The sequence below is a fragment of the Kryptolebias marmoratus genome, linkage group LG5 (assembly GCF_001649575.2).
Source record: "Kryptolebias marmoratus isolate JLee-2015 linkage group LG5, ASM164957v2, whole genome shotgun sequence".
Taxonomy (NCBI): domain Eukaryota; kingdom Metazoa; phylum Chordata; class Actinopteri; order Cyprinodontiformes; family Rivulidae; genus Kryptolebias; species Kryptolebias marmoratus.
Window position 1 is genome coordinate 6,507,212 of NC_051434.1, and position 23,867 is coordinate 6,531,078.

The 23,867-nt window shown below is 38.6% G+C and overlaps 1 protein-coding gene across 6 annotated transcripts in view; it reads right to left on the reverse strand.

The window, feature by feature from the left end:
- The window catches only part of rbms3 (RNA binding motif, single stranded interacting protein), a 264,210-nt gene that overhangs the window by 64,240 nt on the left and 176,103 nt on the right, over positions 1–23,867 (reverse strand). For all 6 annotated transcript variants that reach the window (XM_025006950.2, XM_037975838.1, XM_017424121.3 and 3 more), the window contains 2 exons: positions 9,583–9,740; positions 2,845–2,924 (listed from right to left, as the gene is read on the reverse strand). In XM_025006950.2, the coding sequence (XP_024862718.2) occupies positions 2,845–2,924; positions 9,583–9,740 (238 nt within the window). The remainder of the gene's footprint in view (positions 1–2,844; positions 2,925–9,582; positions 9,741–23,867) is intronic.

A 23,867-nucleotide genomic window follows, 5' to 3' on the forward strand; every position in this document is an offset into this window, starting at 1 on the left:
AATGTATGGAAGTTTTCTATTAGCTACCATCTGTTAGCGTTATCACAAAGCTCTGCTCCGTATGTTCCTGCTCCCTGTGCTGATGTGTTATCTGTAACTTGGCATTAACTCACTGACAACACAGCAACTTCCTTTTCATTTGTTTTCCCATGGTCAGTTGAATTAAATACATGACCTGCCACTTGACATCTAGATTTTTACTTCCTAGTGCAGGACAGCAAGGTTACAATTCAATATCCTTTTGTATTGCCACTAGACACACCTGAACAGAAGAGGACAATGAAACCATCTCCGATCAAACAAACTCAAACACACATCCTTTTGACAATGTGATTGAGTAGTAGCATTGAAATTTGAAAGAAATATTTTTCTTATTCTTATTTTTTCCTCTGTCACGGCTACTGAGAGCATGTTTGCAGGCTATGTTTAAACACTAAATGGTAAGATTAAAAACTTCCTTATTCCCGTTATGTGGGTGCTGGCATTTAATTCAGGTTAAAGTCAGCGATGCATGACCAAATTTACCTTATGTGGTCTGTGTTTGTGTCAAGGCTCACACAGAGCAGCAGTCATGGCCATCGCATGAGCAAAGTTGTGCACGTGCGCAAATTCACATACAGACGGTCCTGCTGTTCCGTGTGTGGTGAGAGCACCCCGAGGGGTGCCGCTGAGCTGTCAAAGCAGGATGGATGAAGAAGCTGGCCTGCATAGCAAAGGGCTCTGGGGAAATCCCACCAACATGACACACACACACACTGGTAGAGAAACTGTCAGTGGACAAGTAGATGTGCCTGCTTTAAACTGCAGATATGTGAATATGCACACATTATTCTGCATGCAGAGGCAAAATGAATGTAGAAAAATCATACATGTGCACACACACAAAAGTAGAGAGGGGGTATTTGCTGTATGAGTGAACTGAAACACCCCTCAGGATCCTGAGCAGAGGAACATCTGAGTCTGATTAAAGTAGAATGTTCAAGAATCTCTGTTTAGCACACATGGATTGATATTACAGTATCAGCAAGAAAAAAAAAGAAAATTACTTAACTCTTCCCTTTTTTAAAACTGGAAATTGTCACAAAAAGGTTCAGCACGTTTCTATCCATCATAATCTTTAAGAGGTCAAAGATCTACAAATACTATTTTAAAAATTACAACATGATGACTATAATTATCAACAAAATAGTTCCCAAAACCAGCTGCAATGGAAAACAGACGCCAGCTTTTGTGACAAGAGCAGCCTGAATACTTTTAAGTTGCCTTTTTATGTGGAAATGTTGACATTTCTTATCATCGTAAGTTTAGTTTCATTTACAAACTGCTTCTAAAGAGGCTGTTAGCCTGTTGATCATCCAGCTGATCGCGCAGCTCTCCCCTCAGGCTGTGTAGTACAAGAACATTTTATCAAAACCCCAGATTTCAGAAATTACTTTGACAAGAATACAGCTCCTAAAGCTATAAAAAAATAAAATCCAACCTGCAATAAACTATAAGAATCATCTGACAGATCTGTTTATGGTGCACAATAGCTCAAATCGCAACAATAAGAAGAGAAAATAAGTGCTTCTGCCTCAGCGTAGTTGAGGGTTTGGAATATGGAAACAGAAAAGATCATAGAACGCTCAAAGACAAACATAGTAACAATGGACCAAAGCAGATCTCGAAAACTGAAACAGTCTTAATTCAACAAAAAGGATTTCCTCGATGAGGGTGGTAAATCTTCACGCTTGGCAAAAGTCTGAACAATCCATTAACAATAATAAAGGCTGAGCAGCAGGAAGATCGACCCTTAAAGGCGAAGGTCAGCCTGATATTACGACTTTAAAGGTTTCCTATTACAGCTAAACTTCAATATAACCACTCACCTTGCCTTTAATGGCTGCTGGCTATGCACTGGTTGAGCATATACAGACAGTTGAAATCCACTCTTTCTGTGATATTACTGGATAGTGGAGAGCAAATTTATGGGTTCGTTTCTGTCCCGCCGGTTGGCGGTGTGGGGGTTGTTATTAAAATGGCGACAGACGTGAAAGAGATCTCCTGATGTCGCCCTACCTGCCCCACACATCCTGCTGGGATGCACAAGAGAATTCAGATGCCACCGCACCTGGCCTCAAAAGTGCTTAAGTGGCATTTCTTCTTTCTCCAGGCCTTTTTTCTGCCATTCTCATATCTATATTACCCTTTGAGCTCAGTCTTTCCCAGCTGCTGTCTCCTGACACCCCTATATGCCTTTGTTTTCCACAACTCGTTGCTTTTTTATAAACCAAGACGTTTCATTGATAACACACTGAGTTACATGCAATCTTGCACTTACAACTTTTCTTTGATTCTTTCTTTAACCCACTTTCCCCTGCCAGGTTTTCTCCTCTACAGGGTGACTTCAGAGAAGTGACACAGAAAGAAGAGAGGACACTGCAACGGAGTGCAGGAGCAGAAGAGGAAAGAGGCGAGAGTGCAAGCTCTTAAGTAGATTGCAAAGAACAGCACAGAGGCATGAGTGTGAATATTAAGAGGGCTTTCTTCTGACCGAGAAGTACCAGCCTGCAGCAAGCACACCACCAGAGAAAAAAAAGGATGGTGACACAGAGAGAAAAGAGCCACAGAGGAAGAGGAGTCCCACAGAATACTCAACTATTTAAAAAGGACAAAGACCATTAGCTGCAGGTGTCATACATCACAGCGTACACAATCTATCAGGCTGTCCAGCTGATCTGTGATGAGAAATTACTATAATTGAATCTGAGAAGACTCTCCTGCTTGCAAAGATGAGGATTTTCTATGAAATAAATGAAAAGAGGTCAGGCAAGAGTAATGAAAGGCAAAGGAGGGAAGACTCACCTGGAATTCCTGGTGGGGTTTTCAGGTATTTTCCATTGAAATGCTGTATCACAACTTCACACTTCTCTGTAGACTCCATCCTGCAGTAAAACAATGTTAAACAGACTTCAGTTTTTAAACATTTACTATCCATTTGTAGCAAAAGCGGGAAATATAAATTCCAGCATTAATAAAGTCCTACTTTATACGCTACAATAAATTATTCTAAAGTATTTGTGGGAAATGGATGTTTTTTTCCACTTCACTTTTGCAAACAAAATCTCCTCACAGAAAATGTTTCCACTGCAATTCTTCATATGTGATGTTATTTACAGCCAAGACTGCGTCCATCCTGGTAGTATCACTATATTCCTTCTAAAATATCCACTGAGACTATCCAGAAACTATCTACTCTGGAGAATCGTCTGCATTCATAAGAAGCTCATAATGAAATTCAAGGCTTTAATGGAGAATGTTGTTATGCAGCCTTTGTGCATCATATAAATGATGGATGGAATGACAGAAAGGGCACATGAAAAGTCTGCAAAGATGCACGAGGAAAGGTAGAAGGAGCCAGAGATAAGAAAAGAGTGGTGGGAAGAGACTAGAAGTGACGTTTATGCATAGTAAACTACTGCAAGGGCTTAGAAAGATAAAAAATAAAAATAAAATACAAGAGCGGACTAACTTCTCTCCACTCTCTCAGGCACTGGATCAAAGCCTGTGAACAGGCCAAACAGCTGGCCAGCAGGGGGGCTCTGATCTTTTATATCACAGGCCCATAGACACTCGTGTCAGACAAACGTTACATCAAACATGTATATTAGAATATTAAGGACATACGACTGCATAAATGTACAGTTTCTTGGCAAACAAACATCTCCCTATGTGTTTGCTCTGCTAAGAGAAGAAATGTGAGATAAATTAACACCCAAATCTAAACTCCATACAAAAAACTAAGTTTGGGCACCCATCATTTAAATTTTTGTCCATTATGAACAAAGCGCTATTTAATATTTTAGGGAATGTTTTATTTCTTTCACTAAGCGTTTCAAATAATTAGGAAGACTCAGCTTTTTTACAGTCATAGCTGCGTTCGCTTCAAGAATTTGCTGGTATTGAACTGAATCCAGTCTTCCCTCTACAAGAGAAAAAAAAAATCCCCATGCCACTGCTTGCAACACAAGCCAAAAGCATGACCGATTCACCTCGGTGCTCAACAGATGGAAAGTTGTTTTCGTGAAAGCCTGTGCCATTTTCCCCCTCCCAACATACCTTTGCTTATTGCAGCCATAAAGTTGGTCTTTTCCTTCATTAGTTCACAAGATATGCATTCCATACATGTTCATTTCCAATTTTCAGACCAAGTTTTGTGGTGTAGACGCAGGAAACATTTTAAGCTGATGACTCCTCCATGAAGGTGGCACAACAGAACAGCGTACTACCATTAAAGTCTGCTAAATCTTCTTAAAGGTGTTCCCAAGTTAACCACTGATTTGCCTTTCTAACCATATTGCAGTTATTTTTCTTCAAGAGTTATTGCACTTTTCCAGAACTCATCTTGACCTTATCATACTTACATCATTTATGTCCTTATTATATTACAAAGCATGTAAACAGCTAGTTAGAAATGCTTGTTTTTCCTCTACTCTGCTTTATGCACATCAACCATTTAAAATGTCTACAGGCAAAGCTACTGAAAGAAATGACCCGGTCTTTCCCAATGAGGTGTGATCAGGCACTTTGGCAGACAAAGTACCATCTGAGAAAAATTAGATGTCTGAGAGCCTGAGCAAAGATGATTTTGCTTTGTGGAAAATAAAACTAAATAGGTTCATAATGTCTAAACTTGAAAATAAGTAAGGTTTCATCTTTAATTTTTCCTTTTGCAGATCATTTTTCCACTCAAAGAACGTTTGACCAAGGTGCCCAAACTTTTACATGCTTCTGAAAGCCATGCAAACACCAAAACAAAACAGTCTGAGTCTAATGCAAGCAATTTGGGGGAAAGCTTTGTTTGCTTTCTTGCCCTGAGTATGTGGGTCAGAGTGTTTATTATTTATTGGAGGGGCGCAGTGACTTCCTGGAGTCCAGAACGGCTGATCTCCCACTTCAGTAATAAAAAGACTGCAGGAAATCCCTGCCCAGTAGCTTTGGAAATAGCTGAACAAATAACTTGAATTAAACTTGAACTATTGGTTTTTGCATTTAATAATTGTTGAACATATTAAAATTGAAAATGTACAAAGATTTAATGACTAAAAACCTGATATTTACATAGCCAGCCTGACTGTTTCAGCCTATTAACAGCTTTTATGCAAACCTGAACAAAGAGAGCAATTTTCTTTCTTTAGAATACAAGTTAAAAATGGGAATTTGTGTGCATCATTGCAAAGGAAACATGGATTTTATTGCACAGAAAAGATGTTCCACAAAAAAGGAGCAAGAGAAGAAGAATGCTAGTCTCCTCTTTGACCTCCACTTAGCTGGTTATTATTAGGAGAAGGTGAGTTTTTGCTGAAATGCTGACAAGCAAAAACTGACCCAATCTGATACGGATGCTGTTGGATGTTTGAGTTTTCAGAGCTACCTGACTATCTGAGATTCAGTTCAAACAGACCATAAACTCTACTTGTTTTCTTATAATCTCATCTTTCATGCAGAATGAGTACATGAGCATCCATTCCACCTAAAATATTTTCAGCTTGTTGAATTGAAACCAGCCTGGCAGATTATAAACTTAAGGTGAACAAGTGCTCTTCTGTTCCCTTCCAATCCTTGCAGCTTCATTTGACTGCAAGAATTTAACTAAGAAAAAAATATATAAATCCACCACAGTAAAACCTACAGTACCTAAGTGAAAGAAGATTTGCTTTTCTCTGCACAAGGGATTCCCATCATGAAGCTAAATTGTGTTAAGTCACAGTAACATATTAAAAACAAATATTTTTATGCATGAATTTGCACACCCGTGCAGTAAATGCATTTCAGTTATTTCTCTACACACAGAGGACTGATATCAAAATGAGATTGTTTTTCAATGTGGGCTTGAGCGATTGCAATGCCTTTATGATAATATGCTCCAGGAATGCTCAGAATTCATTGCATTCCAGATTTTCAGCCTTTTTTTTCACCCACTCTTCCTGAAATACTCATATCATCCTGTCAGCCTCGCACTTCTCTGTCCTTTGTCTCTCATCCCGCTCCTATCGCTACCCTCATTCTTCTTTTTTTTTTAAACCATAGCTTCTTTATCGCTCTCTCTGTCCCATCCATCTTACTCCCAGCCCGTCTACAGCCTTTCTTTCTGACGTCTCTCTCATTCCTCCCCGTCTTTCAACCTTGGTTATTTTCTCCATCTTTCACTATTATACTCGCTCTCTCTTGCCCAATCTCTTTTACGTTCCATGGCCTCCTTTCCTTACTTCTCTGTCCATTCTTTCCTTTCTATAATATGCCCAATCCACATCAGCATCAGTCTCTCTTTCCTCTCCCTACTATCCTTTTTAGAATATGTAATCTTTCACACTTCCTGGAGTCATCAATCTCACACTGACCCTGGTTCCACAGCTTCTCTCATCTTTCTTTCTTCTTCCACTGCCCAGCAAGTGTTTAGGAAGACATTACCTGGTCAATCTGGCTCAGCTGATCAATACTTACAGGAGATGGCCTTGTATATATGACTCAGAAAGAAGCAATTAGATGAGTAAAAACGCTCAGCTAATTATGAATACAGGACACTGAAAGGGGTGGGTAAACTTAAGACTTAATATCAGTTGTAACCCAAGACTAATTCTGAAAATGTAACTAAAAACAGACTGCAATAATTCAGCAAATTCCATAAATTATGTTCCATTTAATTCACAATGGAACATAGCTAACATATAAAATGATGAAATTGTCATTTTTTTGTGAAACAATAAGGTCATTTTGATGGCATCAAAACATCTCAAAAAAGTTAGGGCACAAAGAAACAAAAGGCTGCTAAAGTAAATGGCATGAACAAGAAACAGCTGAAGGAGCATTGTGGTACAAATCAGGTTAATTGGCAACAGGTCAGAACGAGGGCTGTGAATAAAAAGAACGTTTTAGAGAAGCTGAATCTCTCCTAAGTGAAGATGGAAGAGGTTCACCAGTCCGTAAAAACTGCTTCTAAAAATAGAGAAATAATATCTGAGCTAGAACTGCAAACAGTTATCATTGGGGTCCAAGCCCCTCGATGCATGTCGTCCCCAACATTTATCCCCCCAGTCATCCAAGGACTTGTTACAGCACTGGCTTGTAGAGACACAAATCATTATGTTGTTGCCTTTTTGCATCCTCAAGCTACTGATCGTTTGAAGGTTACATTACTTTACAAAGTGCCCCTTCCAAACACAAAAGCTAGCTATTTTCCATTGTTCAGTGTCCAAAGAGATTTCCTTCTTGGACAGACATAATTAGTAAAAGTGTATTAGTGGAAAATAGACAATTCACAGCTTGTTGCAGGAAAATATGCCAATGAATAGACCAAAAATGTATATGATATGTGGTTGTTGCCTTTTAGAGTGCCCTAGTGGCCAAACTTTGCTGCTATGCAACTGCGTTCCCTTGCCTCTGCGGGCTTAGACCCCTAAAAATGTTCCTCAGCAGGAAATCAGAAAGACTTGACATATTCCATCACCTACAGTTCATTATATAAGTTTTCCCAATTGGGGTTGTATATGATCTGTGTGCACATTAGTCCGTATTTAAATACATATTTGAACCTGAGCACAAACAAAAAGTTTCTGATTAAATGTATACAAAGCTTTTTGTTTGTTTTATTTTTAAGTAACCTTTGTGTGCTTTGCTTCACTAAACCTTAACATCTTTGAACAAAATGATCAAATATGCGGCTGTGACGCCCAGTATAAAAATAAAAACTGGTTTGAGATTATTTTTAGACAGTTTGAGATGATTCTAGTGCACATGTAAAACGAGTTTGACAATCTCAAAGACTTTGGTGCATGATTTATTTATAGATTCATAGAAATCATCCTAGAAACTGATGATGCTGAGCAGATCACAGCTCTTCTTCTTATCTTTTTTTTCTAGGAGTACAGCAAGTAAGCAAACAGCCATGTAGTGAAAAAGTAAATAAGGCAGATAGACAGAAAAGCAGTCACAGTCACAAACTAGTCAGCCAGTCAAGGTTTTGGGGAAGCCAGTCAGTTAAGTGAGTCAGCCAGGTGGACAGGGAGGCAGGTTTCCATGTATGCTGCTGGTTAATGGCATCAGGTGCTGCTGTCTGCAATGATTAGTGCTGGGGCTGGAGTAATGGGCTCTGATAACAGTAATGGATCAGCCCACAAACACTTAGCTCAGTTTACTCTCTCTAATGCCCCTCACAGTCCAGCCCTCAGCAGCTGCCTGTCTGTCTGTCTGTTGACACAGCTAATGGGAGTTCTGCGTTTCATAAAATACATTGATTTTTCTCATCTCCTCGGGACACTTGTTTTTCTGTCTTTTTTTCCCCTAACGTTTCATCATTCTTTAATTTCTTGAGCCACCCAAACCTGATTTTTTTCCCCACCTGTACATATTCATTTCACTTTCTTTTACCTAATGTGTGTGTCTCAGTGATTTCTCATGTTCATTTCTGTCTCATAACCATTTCTTTCTCTCTACAATTACTTCTTCCTATCTGCCCAGTGTTTCACACCCATGCATCTCTCCCTCTCCTTTCCATCATGTCTGGTCCTGCTTGCACTGAGGGTTGCTTAAACAGGTGGCCTGTGGCAGGTTGTTGCTGTGCTCTGTTTGCTGGTCTGCAGGAGGCTGCATACTGGTTTGAGGGAATTTCTAGAGCCTGCTTTTTGGTGTTTGTTTTATACGTGCACAAGCTTGAATCTTTGTGTATGCATGAGTTTGTAAGAGTTGAACTGTGCATTTACTTTTATTTTAGTGTGTGTTTGTCTGTTCTGCTTCAGCCTCTGGTAATAGAGGAGGGAATGGGAGAGGAGTTTAGCCAGAGCAGGTGATTAAGAAAAATCCCTGCAAGATGGTGGCTGTGTGGCCATCAGTGGCCTCCTCTGGGTGAACAGGGAGGAATGTGTGGAGAGGAATGAGAGCCTGGTGGCTGCTGTCGAGGACAAGGACAGAACGCTTTATGACTTTGGGGGATTAATAAACTGAAGTGGAAACGTTTCTAAGTAGAAAAAGAAATAAACTGCTCAATGATGGAAATATAGCTGCAGTGGCTATAACGTAAGAAATCATTGCTGGTTTAAGCAGGATGCTGGTGAATACTCAAGACAGAAAAACTGATGGAGAGGTATAGAGAACCGAAGAAGAAAGAAATCATTGAAGATGGTTAGTGGTTAAGTCTGTGCACATAGGATTCCTGTGTATAAGTATGCATATGCATGTGCATCTGTTCTTGTGCAAAATCAAACATGGGTTAAAAACCCACGTTCAATTAACTCATCAAACAAAATGCTGCCAACCTGTGACGACAGTTGTGCAGCTTCTACTGTGGCTCCAGAGGGATCCTTCCAAAGTTTATAAAACCTTTCCCTGATAAGTGTGTGTCACCAGGGTTATTTCAGCTTGCTCTTGAGACTTGGCATTTTAAATAAAAAGTCAAAATTACAAAAATGGTGTGGAGTTTGGAAAGTATGTGTTGACTGAAGGGTATAAAGGTACAAATTGTGTGAAAGAAAATGTCACTTTTTTTTTAGTTTGACCCACACAGAACATGAAGTATCTCACGTTGGTTTTATGAATATTGATATTTACCTGGCAAAGCCGACTCCTCTGCTGACCCCATTAGCATCTCTCAGTATCCGTGTGGAGATGACGTGACCCAGGGGCTTCAGCATATTCTCCAACTCCTGCTCATCCATAGACACTGGCAGGTTGGATATATACAGGTTGGTGGGGTCCTGCTCCTGTTGCTGCAGGGACCGGATGGGCACATGGAAAAGGAGAGAAAAAAAAAGATTTAGAAAAAAAAAAAGCATCAGAATGAATGGGAGGAACTGTAAAATATATATCAGCTTTGTGTCGTGAGTAAACTGTTTACAACGCAGCAAACTGTCACCAAACTCTAAATCCACGTGACATTTAGCCTTTGAGACAAACATATTTAACTACTCAAATGCGACATGGACACATCAGTAATTCACTGGGCCTCAGGCTCTGTGTGTGGGACAGATCAAATCAGTGTTCTGGTCATTTTAAAGATTTGTGTGAGCAGAAAGGGTCATCCCGGTGCAGATCTGCATTAACATCTTGCACGACGCACATATTTAAAACTGTTTTATGATGCCGTCTGCATTTGTAACGGTCAATTTTAAAACTGGAGATTAAGCCAAAGACAAGCCGCGTTTTGTGTAAAAATGTTTTATTGTAATGTCCAGAGGCTGCTGAACGCTGAGTGAGGTTGCACAGCTGGTGATGAGTTTAGCCTCAGGTAGCAGAGGACATGCAGTGAGCCCGAACAGCTGGAGACAACCTCACCAATCAATCATTTACAGATCCATGCCGTCAGAACACAAGTCTCTATATGACACATATATTTCTGTTGGAGGCCACTCAGTATTCAAATTAAGAATGAAATGCTGTTCTTATTGCTAATAATAAATGAATGAACTTATAGCCTGTAAGCAGAAATAGTTTCCAAACTTTCTAAATCACATTCAGTCCATCCTTCCTTCAGGTAGTGAGTGACTCATCCAATCAGGCAGCTAGCCAGAGTTTCTCTCTTTCAGAATCACATCTCCGAGCCTTTCATCGAGCAGCAGCCAGGACCATCACAAGTTAAATCTGTCAAGGACAAACGCAACACTTCAGCCAGCCAGCCGTGGTGCGGTAACTAGCCAGTCTAACATAATCAGTAAATAAACACTGTGAAATTTTCAGGACATTTGTATCCATTTCAGAAACCATCCAAACACAATCTATGAATGGGATTTTATTTCAAAGTAAAGGTGTGTTTATTTGAAGAAGTTCATTTTTTGTAAAAACAAACAAAAAAACTGATTAGGTAATCTGTTAAAAATGAATTTTTAATGTTTACAACGTGAGTTAAATAAATGCTCCTTTTCTTCTTATTGAAACAGTTGTTGCTTGTAGTTCAGATCAATAATGTGAGCATATAGGGCATTTAAAAGTATAACCATGTAAAAAAGCAATATTCAGCACAACTGGCTTCAATCTAAGTATGAGAAAAACTGCTGAATCTGCTGATAACATCAGAAACTCTGCAAAGCATTTATCCTTTTAAAAAATAAAATTGTCTCATTGGACTGTCTAATAGAACTTAACTCAAATGCAATTTGCACATAAATTATATTTAATATTCACACCTTCAAAATTCAGCTTCAGAATAAACTGCATTAGCTTTAAAGATGGTATTTTATATACATATTTAGTACTGTAAACAGCAGCTCCAGTAAGTCTTAAATTGAGAAGCCTGTCATCCTCTCAGTTGGGGGTTGTAGAAAAGCTTCAGGCTGCGTAGACACTCTTAAAAAAAAAAAAAGACAAAATCCTTAAAGACTCACAACAGGCAACGCTGTCTTGCTCTCTTTTTCTGCTTCCCAATGATGATAAAGGAAGAGTCAGAGGAGGAGGAGGAGAGGCAGCGTCTCCACCAGTGTCTTGCCTCCATCTTTCCATCTGTGAGAGGAAAGAACCGGTCTCTCCCCTGATTAATTAGCTGCCTTATCTGACAGGACATGTTTGATCTGATTAAAACCTTTGGGAGGAAGCTGGTGCCTGAGACCGCAGCTTTTTCCTCCTTTAACCATGAACTCAATTATTTAACAAAACTCCTCCTTCCTCTGCAGGTTGGCTGAGCACTTTAGAATTTGTGGGGTGGAAAAAAAAAAAAAGCTCAGAGTTTGTACAAAGTAGAATTTGGAAGTGAATGAGGCTTAATTAAATCTGCCTTTAAAAATCTACAGTACATGTGTCACTCTCTTGCTAAGTCCCGTGGGAGTGTGTGGCCTTGCAGCTACACTTCCCTTTGAGTTCCACTGGTTATGTGAGCTGATGTTTTTCAGGATTATGTCATATAGGCTTCATATCTGAATGCAAAAAGAAGGTTTGGATCGTAGAGTTAACTGACTTACTCCCTCATTGGGCTAAGCCGGCAATAAGTCAGTGTATTTGAGTGTACGCAGACTAGAATGAAAGCACTTTCTCTTACAAACGCGAGCCGGTTCGTGCAGAATGTGAAGCGGTAATTTGGGTGCGTGGGCTAATTGTAGAGGGCTGCGTTTGCAGCGGGTATTATCACAGGGAGGCTTCCTCTAAGCACGGCCGCCTCGCTAACTTTTCTCTTTGATGACGTTCCGCGCCACAAAGCCCTAAATACCCAGATGAGAAGGTTAGGGAGAGGAGTGGAAATGGGAGTATTTTGACGGGAGGTGAGATGGGCTGGCCCATTCCACAAGGAGATTTAATTTCCTTTAATGTCAGCCTTTGCACATGCTCTGCTGTCAGGCTATGAATGAAACGGTAATTGAGGTGTGTGTGCCTGTGTGTTCCTGTGTGTATCCCATCTTAGTGTAATTATGTATGGGCTTTTGTTCCATTAAAGATACAGTTTAAATTGTACACTTGTGTGTAGATACCTTTCCTGCTTTATGCATGTATAGCTCCAAGAAATGCTCGCTTATGTGCGTGTAGCTCATCGCTTTGTCCCCTCGCCATTGACCAGTGTTGTATAAGGTTAATGGAAAGGCTCCAGGCTGCGCTCGGGCTTTGATGAGCATAATTCCTTCACCTTGCCACCAGGAGGAGAGGAGGAATCAAACTGTGTGTATGTGTGATGGAATGGGGGTTTGGACGACGTGTCATTTCCTGCTGACGGATGGCTCCCTCGCTAGACCTGACAGCCCCGTAGCAGTTATTTCATTTCAACTCCCTGCTCTGTTTACCCCACTGTAATTTCAGAGAACATTACCATGCTACAGGGGAGGGGGGGAGTATTAGCAAAAAATAATAATAAAAAAAAAAAAGACGAAGGCGAGGATTTTCTGTCGCTGATTACGTGCAGAAGGTAAAGAATGAAAAAGGCAGAAAAAGGGAAGCTGAAAAGATTGAGAGACGGAGGCAGCTGACATGACAGGCAGATATAACACATTAAAGGAAGCCCTTGTTGCCTTTTGATAATGCTCTAGGAAAAAGAGACGTCAGGCTTTAGTAGTTTCTCGTTGCGCCTATGGGGCTCTCAAGGCTGTATCACTTTGAGTGATAAAAGTTTGAGAGACAGATATGTGTCTTGACCCGAAGCACTGCATGCAACACTGTACAGAGGCTGGAGGCTGCCTTCACTCACTTGCAAACACTTTTCTCTCCCTATATTTCCTAGTTTTAGAGATGCATTGAGTGCTCTGCAGGCAACAGGAATTGGACAAATTTCAGATTGACTGGGTGCAGTAGAAGATCAGATGCACACACACACACACACATATATATATATATATATATATATATATATTAGAAAAAGCACTAGCAGTCCAACTAATGTATAAGGATGTTTTTAAGATGGAAGTTGTTAGAGTGAAAGAGGACTAAAGTCTGTAATATTAATAAGATGTTAACTTATTTTTTAGATAAAGCAACAGAAACACATTAGATGTGGAGGTAAGTGTATATAGGTCTGCTGAAACACAGTTTTCCCTTATAGCACCAGCTGCCACCTTAATAGAGTATTTAAAGTTCAGCTGTTTAATTTTTGAAACATTAAATTTGCAAGGAGAGGGAAAAATAGATTTTATTTGTGGGGTTAAAACTGGAAAAAACATTTTCATGAGTTTGGTTTTAAAAAAAATTGGAGTTAAGGAACAATAGACCAGCCTGACAGGTGAGTTTTGAAGGTGGTTTAAAAGCAACAGGGCAAGTGTGGCTGTAAAAAAAGCAAATTAGCTATGATTATCAAGCTATAATTCTCTTTGCATACAGTTGCAAACACTTGTCTGTTTTCTGTCATGGATCGAAAAAAAACTTATGATAGATTTCTCAAAATTTTCAAAATAAAATTAAAAAACTAATGTCTCTTTTAATAATGCATGCAGTTAGTTCAAGTTACTAGATGCTACTTTAAATCTCTGAGAAAAATGTATTTAATTAATGACTTAATCTAAAAGTTTAAACAGGTTAAGTTTTTTTATCAACTGCAATTTATGTTTTGTAAATTTACATTTAAAAAACAAATCAGACAACTTGGATGCTGTCAGTTACAGCTCTTAGAAACTGGAATCAGACAAAATTGGAAATGGTGCCTCTCCAACATGTTTTTCCACTTTCTTTTTATGCCACGTACTTCTACAAGATCTTATTTTTATTTTTCAAATCTTTCTCGCTTCCGTTCACTTTCTCTTAATTTGTTGCATCATTTCACTGTCAAATATTTTTTGCTATTGACATTTTCCATCTCCTCAGCCCTTCATCCTTGCTTCAGTCTCCTTTTCATTCTCTGTCCATCTAGTTTGCTCAAGAGATTAGAGTTGTATGTGTAATTGGCACTACAGGGGTTCCTGGCTGCTTCTCTAAGTGTAAATACACATTCTACCAGCCTGTGTGTGCTTGTGTACCAGGCTGTCAATTCTTAGGATAACAACATGCTAGTCACTACCCTCAGGTATACCATTTTGGCCTGTTGTGTGACTAACCAGCAGCCTGGAGGAGAACAATAAAAGCCAGAGACAATGGGCTATGTGTAGACTGGTTGGAGGAAACTGCAAGGAAGCTGTAGTTGTGTTTCAGCTGCTGGGAGGATGTGCTGCTGACAAGTTTGCAGATGCCACAGGGAGTATTCTTGTTTTTTTTTTCTTCGTATATGGGTTTGAGGATTTCAGATCCTGCTGTGGGAGCCTGAGTCTGCAAAATGCATTCAAAAGACAAGAAGCCCAACCAAGTGGAAGTGTTGGGTGAGATGGTGTGAGGGTGGGGAGTGGCATATGAGCAAACTTTACAAGCTTGAATTTAATTTGTGAGGTGCCAGAGAATGCAGAGACAAAAAAAAAGTAGCACTACAAAGGATCTATCATTCTGTCGGCTGGCGAGTCAGCTGGCCAGACGACAGCAGGCAAAGTCAGGTGGACAGCTCGCTGCCCTTTGATGAGCGCTTCCCAACAGTTTCTGTTTCCACTTGTGAGTGGGTGGCTGAATCACCTCTGGTGGAGGATGTTGTCAAATTCTTTCTCCACACATTATTAGTCGATGGGACATTGCAGCCTGTCCTCATGGTGATCTCTTTGATGCTGCCATTTCAAGCAAATATTCGAGCGTTATGGTCATTTTTCTGCTTATAAAATGTAGATATCTGATACAAAGTGTGGGCTTTACTTTGCATATTCAAAATGAAATTTACAAACAAGTGGCGAAGCCTTGATGCCTGGATTTTATCTTCATAAACACACCGTCGTATGCAAACACACATCATAATCCAACATATGAATAAATATCCCCAACCTAGACACACTCAATCCCAACCTAGCACATAACAGCGGAAAGAAAACAAGAACAAGACAAGCTGGTAACGTGTGAAGTCCTTTCCCTCCTCAATGGGGGGCTGATGAAATCAACATTTCAGCCTCAAACCGTCTGCTAGAAACGTTAAGTTGTGAGGCACAGATTTTGTGCCATCACTCCAAAGCAATTACCATATTATGTCTGAACAAACAACCTAAAATATCTTTAACGTGGCTTTAATGCAGTGAATAGATATTAGCTGAGGTTTATTTAAAAAAAAAGCAAAAAAAAAACAAAATACAGAAAATATGCCTTGAAGGCATTTACTTGTCAGTGCTTAAACAATTCTATAATACCATTTTTTTCTAGTTTAGATAAAATCTTTTCTCTAATTCATAATTTAAATCACGCCAATAGGCAGCAGTTTCACTGTATAATCACTTCGATACACCTGTAGGCAAGAAAGCAATTATCTAGAAGTAAGTTTTGTTCTATTAAAATGTTACACCAAAAAGGTATCATCTGAAATTTTGACAAATTAGTAGTGAATAACTTAAAGCAGATTTGGGTAGATGGTCATATTTAGAGTAATTGAGAGGTTAATGTTGTAGATTAAACATGATGTTTAAACATCCTCTGATTCAAATGTTCAAACTGTTTGCAGTGAGCCAGAGGCATTAAAATGATTGAACCTAATGAATACTTACAGTATTATGAAGGAATATTCAACATATTGACATATTTAGAGGAGTTTCAGACTAAATATAGATAATTTGACAAAAATGTGCATTAATTAGCTTAGTGCATATTTTAAAGAAATGACAAGTATAGTATGACATTGACATCTATCTTACTTCATACATTAGATACAGACTGGACACTATTATAACAAACATATACATTCTCTCAATAATTATGTATTTAAACCATATAAGTAATTTTTATTTGTAATCTTCTCTATGCTACTGAACTAACCAACTGACAATTTTTATTCATTAAAAAGATTCAATGATTGATAAGTTTTTGCAGCTTCAACAGCTATATTCATTTGCTGATGGTGAGTAACAAAATACTCTTTAACCTTTATCTGCTGGTGTTTTTTTTAGAAAAAAAAAGGTAATTTGAACTTTTTCATAGGTCACAAAGTTATTTAATGCATATATTTTTAAAGGATGCAAAAGATAAAGAGAGCAGAATATGAAGCTAACGGGCGAAAGATTAGAGGCTCACCTTGCTCACGCAGTGTTCCATTTGGCTGGAATTCAATGTTACCTGATTAAATAAAAGTCTCGCAAATTACCATACGTTGCCGCAGAGCACACCCTAATATATCACATCATTCAGCCACAGAATTCTTCCCATGAGTGCAATCCAAACCAATGACAACTTTGTGTGTCCTAGCACCCCCAAGGCACTGAGGTATTTAGCTTGGTTTTAAGACCTACACCCATTCACACACGGTTCTGCACATAATGCCTCTGCACAGAACTGCGTGTTGTAAGTACAAAGTCACACAAACATGCACACATTGTCAATCTTTGTCCTATTAACGGTTATGGAAAATGGCTTTTCCAACTTCACTGTGTTATGCTGAGATGATAGATGCTGTGTAAGGAACAAAAGTGGGTGATATATTATTGAGCCTTTCAGTATGCTAACACAGTGGTGGAGCTTGGCTTCACTTATTCTCTCAGCTGGGTCTGCTCTCTGCTGGGGTAGTTAGTGAAATATGCATCAAACATGAGGCACAGTGAGCACAAACTGGCTTTGGGTATGTTCATCCATGTACCAAATAACCACAGTGTTGCAAGGAAGCGCATGTGAAAGTGCAAAGAAAAAAAAATCTTTAAAGAAGCACTGACAGCAAAAAAATAAATAAATAAAACAAATCCAAAAGATGACAATGTATTAGCTCGTACCCCAGGAGATCCCTGTCTGCAGCAAAAAGCCTGTAGTACATTCCATTCTTACACAAATAAAGATATGAAAAATACTTTAAATAATGTAAAATGTTTGTTAATATATGATTTTTAAAATCTTTTTGAGCAATAAAGACTGTTCTGATTCAACACAAACCAATGTAATAACACATCAAATATAGATTTCACTGCAAAGAAAGTACAAATAATAAAATGAGGATGCTTTTCAATCATCATCAACAGATCAGCACATCATATTTATACAATCACTGCCACTTATACCTTCCTAGGTTGGTGTCATCAATAAAGTATGAGGTTATTAATATGATCTCAATCTTCCTTAGTTAATCTGCTAAATAATAACAAGAGAACTATTTGCAGGATAATTTGATGCTACTTATACATGTGCATGCACCAGCTTCTATTTTCAAGGTATACCAAGGTTTTAAAAAGGCACCATTTTAAAATACCTCCAACTTTTGGGGTATACTGTTCCCGCAGTGTCAACAGTTTTTAATGAACTTGTTAGAGATGGTAAATGAATCTCTCATGCCATGTAAAACCATAGAACAGCACCCCTGCCTACCCTTCAGCTGATTCAAGCTGTCAGTCAGCTGTGTACGACGGCCGAGAGAGGAAACACTTCCTGAAATGTTTCTCCTGTTAAAGAATTACTAAACTGCCTGCTTTAGAAATTTCTCCTACAGTGAAAAACACAGTAGGTCGTGGTTTGGTTTCCAGAGAAGTGCCACCAATTATGGTTTCATGTCTAGCTTTTTAAGTAACACTATTTTAAAACAACTGTTAGCAACAATCGTAGAAAGTTAGCTTTTATGTTGGTCTAATAAACAGTCAGTTGCAGAATTATTAATTTACAGCTGATTACTTTGAGCCATACGTTTTTTATCTATTTGGCTAATGATTAACTGTAACTCTAAGAACTAATCTTAAACTACATGTTTTCATATTTATTGTAATGAGTGACCACGATTTACATGTTTTATGCGTTAATAATAAAGGTCACTGACCTCAAAGGATAACCTAGACAAGGCTGGCTCTTATACATGTTTGGTTTTGATATTGCTGACAGTGTTAAAGCATGTTATTGTCACAAGCATCATCCTTTCAAATTTCCAAGCATCCTTGAAACACCACAATCGGCTCCAGGTGTGTGATGAATAGATCACACCTTCGCTTGGCAAAAAAGACATAACATCACTAAATTATGTCTGCCATCAATGTCACGGCTCATACATTTTGATGCTGGGTTAATATGAATTTAAATGGGTCGATATGGGCTTCACCCGCTTAATCACGACCCTGTGATTTGATTTTGTATCTCCCTCGGTGAGCTAATATTCCAGAGATTAAAATTTCATGTGGAGCTTATATCAAAAATCCATTATTAACATGGAAGACGGGCATGCCAGCCTTACCACTGTGCTCCTCAAAAAAAGAGACAAAACTCATTCACGCATAAATCGACGATAATACTTGCAATGCAAAGATAGTTTTTGCTATGCTCCCCCAGACTCGAGGACAAATTCATCCTTTTGTGGAAATATTGAGGATTTTCCTTTTAAGCTGTTGTGTCTTTGCTTGTGCTCCCTCGGCTCAGAAGTAGACAACATTCACAAATGTCTTCTTGGTTTCATAATACATTTTCATCAGCATAAGTTTCAAATTTTTACATTACAGTGTTTGCAGCAACAGCGTATTGTGTCGTTGCCGGGGTAAATGCATTTTTCCGTCTTATGCATCATTCATGATATCATTCCTGAGATTGAATTCCTCTTGGCTGACATCATGTGGAGATGGTGAGTGGCAGTGAAGGTTTTGGTTTTGGAGTGGGATTGCCGGGGTGGAGTACTGAATGTGGGGGTGTTCAAAGCAATCGGTGGTGAGCCTTTTGAATTCCACTATTGACCAATAAAACGAGCTCTGCTAGTTGATACAGAAAGCATTGAGCAGCAGCAGTTTGTTCCAGAGCTCAGAATCTCTGTCTTTTCATCTTCTGTAAACTGGAAATACAAGATGTCTTTCAAAAGGTTTTTCTTTTTAAGCCTCGCTCTTGTTGCACTGTGAGATTAATTTTAATTTTCCAACATAGGCCACAAATTTGATAACAGCTGATTTACTCTCGACTGAGAAGAAACAGAAAACTAAACCAAACAAACAACATCCTGCAACGGTTGTGGCGTCCATATGTAAAAGAAATGAAGCCAAAAAAATTTGGCTTTTCAAAATGGTTCTTTTTATGACCACTAAGATGGTGCTGTTCTTTGAAAACACAATTTAAGTGTAATAAAAAAAATAGCTAGGGTTCCTTTAGGGTTTTATGTTCATGAGAGACATCATGGGAAAGTACTTCATCCTCAGATGTTTTGATTTGTGAAAGAACACAAGAAAAAACAAAAAAAGGTGAAAACAACTTCAAGAATCCAAAGATCATAGGAATTCTTCACATTGCATTTAACTACTCCTAAAATCCCCGTGTCCCCAACATTTCAAATTCTCATCTTCACATGCTGTTCTGAGAGCCACATGGGTTCCTTTAAAAGTGCCCTCAACGGGCTTTACCGCATCATAAAATTGTCATACGCGTTAACACCACGGTGCATGGGTCAAATGAGCCGTGGATGTTAAGTGACTTCAGACGACTGAAGATGTCCGCAGGAGAAATGTGTTCACCAGACAGGCTGGGTTAGAGGATCAAAGGTGACTTCAACATGCACCAGCGATGTTCTGTAAACCTCTCACGGAAACACAGACACATGCACATAACAGCAAATCGTCACAGCTACTTTTCAGTCTCGTTTAAAAGCAGTGAGATAGAATATGTTGACAAGTCACATTTGGTGTTAAGATGACAGCTAGGATGTGTGAGCCTTTCAGCAGAGAGGTACAGCATCATCTCAAACCAGGAAAGTGACAATCGCTTTGTTTCCCTCCACACTCCAACACCTGCTCTCCAAATGGAGGCACAATGCAATTTTCACTTATGAATCTACTGCAAAGCAAATAGCATATGCTGTTTTCCTACTCCACAAACACACCTTGAATAACTACCTCGGGTCATGGACTCATTTGTTATTCCTTAATGTGACACAACTCACTGGGGAACACTATGACTGCCACGTGAAACTACACGGCGATGCGAACATCATATGTCTAACTGCAGCAGAAATACTTTGCCTTAGCTCCGTAACATCTGTACAGAGAAATGAACACACAGCGGAGGCGAGAACAGCGGAAATATTGAAATATTTATTACAGAATTATTTCTCAATGGGAAACAGCAACAACAAAAGTAATAAAAAAGCAATAATGAAAGTGTTGTGTCGGGAAAGCCACTCAGAACAAATCAACATTTATGTGAAATCAGTCAGGTTTCAGTGGTGGAGCTGATGCAATGATTTTCAATTACACAACAGTGATGTGGAGCATAAGTTACCTTTCAATCAGAAGACACAGGTTTCTGAAAGCTGCAGATTATTCCTCATTTTTCTGTTTTATTCTTAATCCATTTTAAGAATATTAAACACTGTAACATACGTGCCCACATATATGTTTATAACTAGTTAAAATGATGTACTTCTAAATGACTAATTGGTGACATATTTTCAGTCTCTTAATCCACATCTAGCTAAAAAAATTGCCTCTCATGAGTATGTGATGAGAGGGAAAAATCATGGAGAAAAAAATAATTATTAGATAGAAGAATTATGGTACTTTTTATGTCTTTTTGACACTTCTTTTTTTCCTAAAAGGGGATAAAAACAATGTCACAAAAATCAGTTGTCTCAGACCAAATATTAAGTGAAAGTTAAGATCATATTTTGGTCTCTGCCGAGTTATTCCGCTGATCCAACAGTTTCTAAACTCAAAGAAAATTCCAATTTGTATATGAGGGTGCCATTAGCTGCAGATGATGACATAAATAATAGGGACAACTGCTTGTTACAGTCTAATTATCACCCTAAATGGACTGGAAGAGTGGTGGTACAGCGGGAGATAATGTGTTTGTTATGGACACTAATGATACAGTGGGAGCAAACTAACGACCCACCCAGGGTGTCCCGCAGAGTACACCAATCCCATCACTTCCTTCCAATGGAAACAGAAAAAAAGGCTATTCTCATTCTGGAACATTAGGGAGGGACAAAGGGGAAGCAAGAAAAAGACAAAAGAAGAGAAAAATAGGAGTGGTGAAGTTGTAAAAAATTTAGTAATAAACAACGATGTAAGCGCTTTCAATTATGTATGATGGAGTAAAAATGGAAGAAAATAGGTCTAATAATACCTAAGTAAACAAAGATACATTTATGTTGCTCCAAATGTTGAATTTATGCCTGAAAAGTGTGACTTACCAACTTAAGGGTGGTAAGTATGACACCAAACAGAGCACCACACACCGCTATTTAGTGAGAAGCTTTTGTTGCCAGATCGTAAAGGGTACCAATTTAGTGAAATCCTTTAACGAGCAGGATATTTGCTTTGGAAAACAGGTATTTAAAGTCAAGTCAAAGGTAATTAGTTACTTACTTACTTAGTTAGATTTAGTTGAAGTTCATTAACAAGGACAATACATAAAACAATGTTACAAATGAAGAACTGCAACAATTGCTCTGTGTGGGAGATTTCCAGCCATGGCTAATTAGCAGTTCCTGTCCCTGGTTAGACTTTTAGAGAAAACTGCATTCTTAAAACCGCTAATACAAAAAGCTAAACTTCTACAATAAACCATAAAACTAACAATCAAGCATTGATGAGAATATACATACACACACATTAAATGAATGAAAAATAAAAGCACAAGACAAACAAAATACAGAAACGAGAAGAATAGTATAAGCACTCAATCTTTCCTGTTAGTTTATTGAACAACCTCAGTTTGATAAAACTAGTAAATTTGACGAGCTAATGGCTAGTTCAGGCAGGCCCAAGGTCAAAGTGGATTCCAATCACTTTAAAACAACTCCAATCTCAAAAATTTCACAGCGGTTAATGGAAATACTTAAAAATAAAACGTTTACACCATCTTCAGTTTTGAATCACACGGTTACTTCAGCAGAAATAATGCAATATTCCTGCCAGAAGGGCTGCACCAAAAGTGCTACAGCTAGCTACTGCTGCAGCTTTTAGTGCTTGCAAAATCAAACAACTCTTTTTCAATATCATGTAATGTGAAATTGATGGGGGTGAAAAGGTTTACAAATTAGCATTCATGTGAACTGCTTTAAAATGTTTGATTTTGGAGTTGTTGTAAGATGGCTGATAGCCACTGTTTGTTTGTTTGAACTAGTTAAAAAAAGATCTGAACTATCACTTTAATTTTAACCAAAGCAAAACAGAAAACAGTTGCCTGATGGGAATCACTTGTCATTTGAGTTTTACAATCAATCCTCTTTCCTAATAATACAGTTGCCAGTTCTTAATAAGGCATATTTTGTTATAGATACAAATTATCAGAGCAAGAAAGAGGTTCCTTAGAAATAAATGTCTAAAAGTAACTAGAACTAGAATACAGAAATGAAAGAATTAAGGACTGTTAGAAAGACAAAGAAGTGTAAAGATGGTAAATGAAGTCAAGAGAAGCAGGTCCTGGCATGTATGCCAGCAGCATTAAGGCTTTCAGGGGGATATCATGGGTCATGGCAGTGGAGACAGGGACATCAGTGTCCACATGACAGCATGCCAGAGTTAGTGATCTTTAGGCTCTGGAGAAAGTGGAGTGTTGTGACAAACGTGCATACTGCTAGATGGATGTCAGTCACCTTCTCCAGAGGTCAAAATGAGCCAACAGCGAGACAAGAAGAAGATACTTGCATTTAAAGTGACTAAACATGAATCATCTAAAACATCCTCAGATAATTAACTGTTACATGTGTCTTTGTCTCAACATTTATATAATCACATAGCTACTCAAGAGGATATTATCAAGGCAAATGACATTTTTATTAAAGTCATCGAGATCGTTTTCGCTGTGTTACATATGGGAGACAACCCAAAATTGGTTAATAGACACAGAAAACAAATCAATAAGCATCCAGGAAGCAATACCAAGCTCCACTGCACAAGACTATGCGATGAATCGCAACGTTAAGTGAAAGAAATACTAGCTATTTTTACAAGGCGTTCATTAAATCATCTTGACTAATCAGTGAGTTATCTGAGCACTTTCTAATGAGCTTCCAGTTATCGACTACAACATGGATCATTGTTTCATGTCAGAGCTACAAACTTTCATCCCAACATGCTAACAGGAAATGAGTGACAGTTTATTTACACTTGTATTCACATACAGTCACAGAAATGTGTGTGTGAATCTCTCACATTGTAGCTGACTGTGTGTAGTCCTGAGGTATCTGTTGACATGATCACAGGTGTAAAAACACACGGTCACAAATTGACTCATATCGTCTCACAGGAAGAGAAATGTGTTTATCATCTTTAAAAATGTCTTTAAAATCAGGGCAAGCTAGTGACCTGGCATCTCCACTCGGCTGTAAAAGATTTGGTCCAGGGTTGTATGAGGTGTAATTCTTTGTCAGCGACTGCAAAGTGGATTTTTAGGTGTTAACAATGAGTTCAAAGAGTAAAAAGAAATTTGTTATATGATGGTCTTTTAGTGTTCATCACCTCGAAGTGTGATTACCAATACCCATGTCCTTAAAT